At 42.2% G+C, this 9,448-nt stretch overlaps 1 protein-coding gene and 1 non-coding gene across 2 annotated transcripts; both read left to right on the plus strand.

Moving 5' to 3' along the window:
* Positions 1-5,861: 5,861 nt before the first annotated feature.
* Positions 5,862-5,995, plus strand: LOC114203913 (small nucleolar RNA SNORA70). Its single transcript, XR_003608075.1, has one exon. It is a non-coding gene; the product is annotated as a small nucleolar RNA SNORA70 (small nucleolar RNA).
* Positions 5,996-6,071: 76 nt separating this feature from the next.
* LOC148164814 (large ribosomal subunit protein uL16-like) lies at positions 6,072-6,345 on the plus strand. Its single transcript, XM_088021396.1, has one exon. It carries the CDS (start codon positions 6,106-6,108, stop codon positions 6,343-6,345), a length of 240 nt encoding a protein of 79 aa, XP_087877522.1. The 5' UTR covers positions 6,072-6,105.
* Positions 6,346-9,448: the final 3,103 nt, after the last annotated feature.

Below are 9,448 nucleotides of genomic sequence, written 5' to 3' on the forward strand. Positions count from 1 at the left end.
ACCCACAAGTCTATCCACAGAAGACTGGCTGAATAAACCAGGGTACATCCACACAATGCTGTTCTGTGCAGCTTTACCAAAGAATGAAGCCCATCTCTGTGGAAGGCCACAAAACTCCAGGATACATCAAGTGAAAAAAGCAAGGCTGGGACCACATATACGTTGCCTTTCTTCTAACAAAGATGTGTGCTTTTGCTTACATTTTTAAGAAAAGGCAATGGAAGTGTAAATCACAAACTAATAAAAATGGTTACATATAAGGAAAAAACAGAGTGAAGGGAATGGGAGTGGAAACTAGGCTTATTTTCATATACTGTGTTTTATAGTTTGACTTTGGAATCATGTAAATGGCTTACATGATTATTTTTTTAAAAGAAAATAAAGCATTTTCCAAAAGAAAAAAAAAGCCACTAATCAGAGTGTATCAGGAGTTACTGACATAACTACCTGGAAAAATAAGTAACTAACTTTAAAACTCATTATTTTGACTATATATCCTTAGGGTGACACATCCTCAGGATAAAAAAGAATGGCAAAGAAATCAAACTACACTTACTAATAGTATTTGTTAGTAATAATACTGGTATTGTTGTTTAGCTGCTATTGCATGTATTTGTATTTTACATTTATATGTGTCAGTGAAATAGTAAATAAGTAATTGAATTGATATCGTTAGATACGAGGGTCTTCGGTGAGAGATGAAGGGATACAAGTATCAAGTCAATGATGTTAGGGATAAGTTGTATAATGGAAAATTTGAGTCGGCAAAGGTAGTATGAGCCATGATTAATTTTTCTCTTTCTACAAAAATACATATATGTTAGCTATGTCCACTGAAAAGGCCAAGAAGCAATGACAGTCCATTGCCTCTGAGCACCCGTAGTGTCCAAACTGATCATCTAAATGCCATTGCCCACTAAGAGGAACAAAGACCCCTTTAGGAGATGACTGATTTCAGAACTGGGACAGGGATTGTGTAAAGATGAGCCTGTGGCATTTTGTTATGCCCCAGAGTAAGGTGGCTATCAAATACTACTGAGGTTATGTCAAAAGAGCCCAGGAGCAAAGATAAAGGGGCACCCTTTGGCTAAAGATGGAACAGTTTGGGCTGAAGAAACAATAATGAGTGATTTATTGAAACATATCAAATGTATACAAATCCATGAATGCATAGTAATATTTTTTAAAATCGCTTATTGTTTACTCTTGTATTGCCTAAGGAACAATGTGTTTGGAAAATTGGTAAATAAGAGGGGAAAAAATCAAGCATTTATTCTGCTCTCATTATTTCAGGATACCAAAATAGTTTGTAAGGAAAATAAATGCAACAGAACAGGGGGACTGAGAGAGTCACTCTTCACAACTCATAAAGAAACACTAGGGCAAGCAACAACAGCTATTAAAAGTATGAGGTGGGGGGCACCTGGCTGGCTCAGGGAGTTGAGTAGCTCGATGGTGAGCCTGCTTCTCCCTCTGCCTGCCGCTCCCCCTGCTTGTGCGCTTGCTCTCTCTCTCTCTCTCCCTCTCTCTCTCGCTGAGAAATAAATTAAATCTTTTTTAAAAAATAAAAAATAAAAGTATGAGGTGGAGGGCACCTGGCTGGCTCAGGGAGTGGGTAGAGCATGGGACTCTTGATCTCAGGGTGGTAAATTCAAGCCTCATCTTGGACAGAGAGATTACTTAAAAATAAAAATTCAAGTATGTTGGTGGGAAACCTATATTGGCCGGATCAAACTAAAAACCCTGAACCCACTGATTTATCTTAACATCACTGAGTGAGACAGACAGATACCACATGCCTCCTGTTGCAATAGGAAGTACACAGCATCTACGAAATATTCTTGCACAAACATTGAACCTTCATCTAATCAAACTTCCAGATCTAACTACCAAATGGCAAGAAACATGGAGGACAAAGAAACAGATGAAAAGAGACTACGATGGTTTAATCAGTCGAATCAGGATGTGGGAAGTTCCACAAATCACCCGGTTTCTTCAATCGATGACGAGCATGAAAGAAATGGAGTAGAGGGAGAACTGATAGAGGTTAAAAGTTTTTAAAGACATCTCAGCCAAATGCAGTGTTGGGTCTTGTTCTCAATACGTTGGAAAAAGACATACTGAAGGCAATTGGGAGAAATTTGAACATAGACTCATTATTAGGGTGTTCGTATAATCTGTCATCTAAACAGGGCATGTTGAAAGTTAAAGTCTACAAAGGTGTAAATTGGGTCTGTCCAGGCCAACTTGATTACCCTGGGGTTGCACAATTGTGTGGAATTATTGTTAATTTTTATATTGACATTATTATATTTAATTTTAGAAGTTCTATGTCAGAAAAGCAACTCTCAAAACTTCTAGTCTCAAAACTCTTTACACTTCTAAAAATTACTGAGTCATACTCCCAAGGATGTCTAGCATCAAGAACACTGAAAATAATGAATTTTGGTAAAGCTGTGGAGAACTGGAATGCCTATACATTGGTGGTTGAAATGTAAAATGGTGCCGCTACTGTGGAAAACAGTATGAAAGTTTCTCAAAAAGTTAAGCATAGCGTAACACAGAGTTAGACTCAGCAATTCTGGTCTTAGGTATAGAGCCCAAAGAACTAAAAACATGTATTCATACAAAAACCTGGACACAAATGTTCTTAGTAGCATTATCCATAATAGCCAAAAGTGGAAACAACCCCAACGTCCATCAGCTGATGAACAAATACACACAATGTGGTATATACGTACAGTGGAATATTAGGTACAAAAAGTAATGAGGTTCTGGCACCTGCTACAATGTGGATGAGTCCTAAAGACAGTATGCTAAGTGAACTAAGCCAGACACAGAAGATTCCACGTATATCAAATGTTCAGAAGAAACAAGTCAGAGTCAGATAGAGGATGAGGAGGGGGAAGAATTGATACTGACCAGTAACGGATATGGAGTTTCTTTTTTAGGATGATACGAATGTTCTGGAATTAGCTAGTAGTGACGGTTGCCCAACCTTGTAAAAATACTAAAACATACTGAATATTATACTTTAAAAAGGTGAATCCTTTGGCATGTGAATTAAATCTCAGTTAAAACACTAAAACATTATTGAGGACCCCCAAGAGCTTTTCTTTATGTGAAATACACATTTTTTTTCCCTATAGTAGAAAATAGGGGCGATTGAGTGGCTCCGTTGGTTAAGCATCTGCCTTTGGCCCAGGTCATGACCCCTGGGTCCTGGGATGGAGCCCCACATCACGCCCTCAGCGGGAGACAGCTTCTCCCTCTTCTTCTGCTCCTCCCCTCTGTTCATGCTCTGTTTCTTTCTTTCTTCCTTTCTCTTTTTCTTTCTTTCTTTCTTTCTTTCTTTCTTTCTTTCTTTCTTTCTTTCTTTCTTTCTTTCTTTCTTTCTTTCTTTCTTTCTCATTCCTTCCTTCCTTCCTTCCTTCTTTCCTTCCTTCTTTCTTCCTTTCTTTTTAAAAATATTTTATTTGTGGGGCACCTGGGTGGCTCAGTTGTTAAGCGTCTGCCTTCAGCTCAGGTCATGATCCCAGGGTGCTGGGATCGAGCCCCACATCGGGTTCCTTGCTCTTCAGGGAGCCTGCTTCTCCCTCTCCTCCCTGCTTATACTCTCTCACTGTCTCTCCTTCTCTCTCTCTCTCTCTCTCAAATAAATAAATAAAATATGTAAAAAATAAAAAATTTTATTTATTTATTTGACACAGAGAGAGACACAACGAGAGAGGGAACACAAGTAGGGGGAATGGGAGAGGGAGAAGCAGACTCCCCATGGAGCAGGGAGCCCGATGCGGGGCTCAATCCCAGGACCCTGGGATCATGACGTGAGCTGAAGGCAGACGCTTAACAACTGAGCCACCCAGGCACCCCTCATGCTCTCTTTCTCTCATGTGCTCTCTTTCTCAAAATAAATAAATATAATCTTTAAAAAAATAAAAAATAAAATAAAATATCCGTTTGATTCTCTTAAAACAGCAACAACATAAATACACATATTTAAATAAATGTTTCAAACTTATTTTTATGAAAAATAAGTATATAGTCCAAGACCCCCCCAAAAAAACCAGAGTGGCATTGTCTTACATTTTTGTGAAAAGATTTGTAAAAATGTGCAACTCTGTCATATCGGTTTAGTTGAGACAGCTGGATTCTCAGCTCTGTCTGTGCCTGCAACTCCACTGTACATCCATGAGAGGGTGAGAATGAAAAAGACAAACAGCATATTAGTATTATTATAATGATAGTTTTCAGCTGGCAGAACTCCCGAGAGGAAAACTTTCAGGGGCCTCCGGATCACACTTTGAGAACTGCTATCAGAAGTACGCGCAAGTATTGCCAGTTAACATGAGATCACATCTGGGATTCACTTCACACTACTCCCTGGATACGTAAAGATGCAGAGATGACTCCAAAGCGGACATGTAAAGATGCAGAGATGAAGCAGTCCCTGCTTCAGCAGGCTCTCCTCCGCGGGGTGCACACTGAGACGGGGTGTGGGGAAGAGCCGTAATGAAGGCCTTTGAGAAACAATGCCACCTATCCCGAGGGTCAGACACTCTGCTCAGGGCCTTCCAGACGCTTCTCCTCACAGCCACCCTCTGAGACTGGCACCATCCTCACCATTCAGCAAGATGAGGAAATGAAGTGAAGAAGCTGGGCAGCTTGCCCAAGATGCCGCAGTGGAAAGGGATCATGTGGGGACTGGAGGTGAGGTCCGTTTGACCCCCAAAGCCTGTGCCCTTCACGGCTCTGACATTCCATTCTAAACCTCTGGGTGCACAATGTTGGAGGGTCACTTTTGCTACACACCTCATGAATGGCCCCCCTCCGCACAAGCCCAGATGGTCACCTGGGGAGCCTAGAGTCTTCAGAAGAACTGATAATAATAATGACTGGATTGGTCATTACATGGCACCCGGCCCCTCATTCAATCCACACAATTTAAATCTGCGGACTAAGCATTTTATCCACATGCACTGTCCTCTCCTTAACTCTCCCTTCCTCTCCCTCCCGGTTTTGGGAAGCAATCTGGCAACATCTCTTCAAAGAATAAATGAATTCATTGGCAGCTGTGCTCCTGAGACCCTATCAAATACGGATGACCCTATGTAAGGCTGTGGGTTCTTCGAGACCACAAGGATAAACAAGTAGGTTCATTGTGTGGCTTCATAGGGCAAAAACCTGAACACAAAGTGAAGGCTCATCAGTAGCACCTCCACACTGGGGAATTCTCCCTCCATTTACTAAGAGAATGAAGTGGAGCTAATCCAGAGGACTAACTAGGAGGGGTCCCCGCGCACACAAAGGTGTTGTGCAATGGTGAGCCTAGGATGCAAAGGACTATGGCCACCTTTTTATAAGACAGTGCTTTAAAAAACGCATGCCTTGGGATGCCTGCGTGGCTCAGTCGGTTAAGTGGCTACCTTCGGCCCCAGTCACGATCCCAGGACCCTGGGATCGAGTCCCACATTGGGTTCCTTGCTCAGCAGGGAGCCTGCTTCTCCCTCTCTCTCCCTCTGCTTGTGCCCTTTCTGTCAAATAAATAAAATCTTTAAAAAAATAAAAATTAAAAAAATTAAATTAAAAAATAAAAAATGCATGCCTTTCTAAGTAGATACATGTCTAGGTGTGGGTCGAAGAATACCTGAGTAAGGAGAAAACTTGGGAGGATACATCCCAGCTTCTGAGCATAGATGGCCTTGGGTGCTCAGTTGGGGAAAAGGAGGAAGAGAGGAAGCGGCTGGAGCTTAGCAAAACAAAAACACAGAAAGGAAAGACTGGCCATCCCTCTTCCCAAAGCACATATGTGACCGTGCGTACCCATGTAAAATTATCTATGAACGTGGTTATGGACAAAGAGGTTAAATTTTTAACTATTTCCTCTCTTTGTCCATGGGGGCCCAGTGTGCCATGGCTGCAAATAGTAGCCTCCTTGGTAGTGTATGCAGCCTGTTGATTGTATGGGTTGCCCTAAGAGACCTTGAAGACCGCCCTTTCCAGTGGACACTGAGGTCTGACGTTATGCTATCGCCAATCTAGGCTACAGACAGGTATGCGGGGTGCCAGGGCACAGTAGCCAGGGTCCACATTGGCCAAGTCATCATGTCCATCCATACCAAGCTGCAGAACAAGGAGCATGAGATTGAGGCCCTACGCAGGGCCAAGTTCAAGTTCCCTGGCCGCCAGAAGATCCACATCTCCAAGAAGTGGGGCTTTACTAAATTTAATGCGGATGAATTTGAAGACAGGGTGACTGAAAAGCGGCTTATCCCAGATGGCTGTGGGGTCAAATACATCCCTAATTGCGGCCCCTTGGACAAATGGAGGGCTCTGCACTCATGAGAACCTCAGCACTGCCCCCTCCCTATTCATGCCCACGAATAAAACCTACTTCCTGTCAAAAAAATTTTTTTTACCTATTTCCTTTAAGGAGAAATGGAAGAATGCAATTAATTACAGAGATTTGGTGGCTAAACCTTTAGCCGTACCTCTCAGGTTTTCCGAGACCATATGACTGACGATATGTGGTGAAGACTTCCTCATCAGGAGAAACAAAAATGAGAGAAAGTAAAACCAACAACAACAACAACAACAACAACAAAACAAGTGTTTGCTCCCTTTCCTTCTCCAAAGAGTCAAAACTGTGTTTAGAGCATGACAGCATTTGCAGCTCCATCTTTCAGGGTTCACGTGGTCGCGGCGTGGTTAATAATAGGATTGGGAACGCACTGGAAGGTAATTACTGCTTGCAGCAAAGCCACTTTTCTGATTACGGGCCAACTGGAGAAATGAGAGTCCAATATTTACAACCCCTGAAGGCCTATGGAGAATGAGGTGACCACTATCTCCTTTTGTCTGTGAGGATACAGAAGTTTTAACATAACGAAGGCTGGTTTGGGTGAAACGAGTATATACTAATTATTTGCACCAAATGGCTTTTAATGAGCCAGAACTCTGAAACATCATAGTAAAGAGAGCTATAAACAAAAGAATCTTGTAAACATAGAATATCCACTGGAATAACAAAAATCAGAGTCATGTTGAAAATTTGACCTAGCGTGTCAGCTTTCACTGTGCTGTAAATCCATCACATCTCCAGTATACCTTTCTCCCTCCTAAACGCCTAGGTTCGCTTAGCTTCTTTTTCAGATCTGTGTGTGCCATCAGCTTAATATTTCTACACGTGTTTTTTATTAGGAGAGTGTATGATCTAAGCACATCTTGTCCAGGGGCTGCTCAGCCAGGAGTCTGCTTCTCCCTCTGACCCTCTTCCCTCTCGTGCTCTCTATCTCTCATTCTCTCTCTCTCAAATAAATAAATAAAATCTTAAAAAAAATAAAAATAAAAAAATAAAAAAATAAAAATACAGTCTAATTTTTAGGTTCACACCAAAATTGAGCGAAAGATACAGATTTCCTATATACCCCTTGTCCTCCTCTGCCTCCCCCACACATAATCGAGGCCAATGGGAGTCTTTTAATTTCGGCTCCTGTGTCTTTCTGACATGACCAGTAGTCTTGGATTTCTTCCTTGCTTTCTAGAATGGCAAGATTGAATCAACCATTCAGGAGCCCTGGCTCCTTCTAAGGGGAAATGCTATTTAAAGGCTATAATCTGACCAGTGGAATGCCATTGCTCCTGAGGTTTTTTTCTTATTTTAGGTTTCCAGGCTCAGCAGACGCATCTAGGAAATATGTGTTCTTTAGAAAATGAAAATAAATCATGGGTTCATGTTGATATTGCCTATTGAAATTAAGATATTAGGCTTATACTTTTAAAGTATGAGACATCTCTTTCACTGAAAATCTTATCTTCTCACAACATTAACAATTACTTCTTTGCTTTATCCTAAATATACACATATAGGTATTTAAATAAAAGTGTTATCACTAAACGTTATTGAACATGATTGAAGATTTCTTTGCTGTTCTTTTTTTGTCTTTAGGATATACTGGTAAATAATTACAATCAAATGCTACGCGTCAAGCCACCTGAAAAATTCTTTACTTTTTCTCTCTTCTTTAAATTTTTTAAAAAGATTTTATTGATTTATTTGACAGAGAGAGAGAGAGAGCACAAGTGGGGGGAGCAGCAGAGGGAGAAGCAAGCTCCCTACTGAGTAAGGAGCCCGATGTGGGGCTCGATCCCAGGACCCTGGGATCATGACTGAGCCAAAGGCAGACGCTTAATGACTGAGCCACCCACACGCCCCTCCCCAAATTTCTTCTTTCGTTTATGACTCTGTGACCAACTTGATCTATGTTTAGTAGATTCATTTATTTTTGTTTCTTTTCAGTTTTTTAGGAAGGGCTTCTTTCTTCTCACTTTTCAACACACTCCACTCTGCCTCTACCACCAGCCGCCCCCCGCCAACACTCCAGCAAAACTGCTCTTGGGCCACCAATAACCCCCTTATTGCCGAAGTCAGCAGCCACTTTCCTACATCTCTTAATTTGATTGCTAAGGAACATTTGACTCTTGATCTTCCTCTCTGTAAAGCCTTCTCTTCTCTAGCTTGTGGAGAGCTCACCTCTCCTGGTTCTCTTTCCACTTCTGTCATTCCTTCTCCTTTCCCACATCCTCTGCCTCCTCCAGGTCGTGAAAGGTGGTGATGCTTCAGGACCTGTCATGGACCCCTTTCTCATTGCCAGTCCTCTCCCCGAAGGGGAGCCTATGCTGCCCATGGCCTTCAATCCCATCTATAGGCTCAACCCCCACTGTGGATATCTAGTTCATCCATGCCACTGAGCTTCGGAGTGGTGCATTTCAGACTCCTGGCTAGCATCTCCTTCGGTGTCCCTTTGGGTAAATTTAATATTTCTAAACTGAAATCGGAATCTTCCCCTCCAAAGCTTTTCTTTCTATAACCTCATCCTCATTGAATAACCCTTCCCTCCACCAAGCCATTTAGCCAGAAACTGGTCATCCTTGCTAGTCCCTCCTTCCCCACATGCAATCTGGTAGTGAGTTCTATTGATTTTTTTCCCCAAAAATATATCCTGAATTCATTAGTTTTTCTTTGCTGCCACTACCACCATCTCAGTCCAAGCCCACCTCACCTGAGCCACTTGGGTAGCCTACCCGTTGGCCTCTCACTCCCATGTTTGCCCACCATTATCTCCATGAAAAAGTTAACTCAATGTCACTTTTCTTAACTCCTGAGACTGTCAACTCAAAACTCCTTACTGTGGCCACTTGGCCCTACAGGGCGTGCCCCAGCGTCCCTTCAGTCTCATCTTGCATCCCATTTCCCTTCTCTTGTTGAGCTCCAACCGCACCGGATTTGTTCCTCAACAATCCAGGCTCTGTCTGGCCTCCCCATCCTCACAGATGCTTCTTCTGCCTGGTCTTCCCTCAACTCTTGTCATGCTTCAGGTTTCTGCTTCAGTGCCTCTTGCTCAGAAAGGCCTTTCCTGCCTGCACTCACACCCACCCCACGTTTAAT

This window comes from Eumetopias jubatus, unplaced genomic scaffold (assembly GCF_037043125.1).
Source record: "Eumetopias jubatus isolate StellerSeaLion01/CBP00866 unplaced genomic scaffold, mEumJub1_p1.0 scaffold_2, whole genome shotgun sequence".
In the NCBI taxonomy this organism is placed as follows: Eukaryota; Metazoa; Chordata; class Mammalia; order Carnivora; family Otariidae; genus Eumetopias; species Eumetopias jubatus.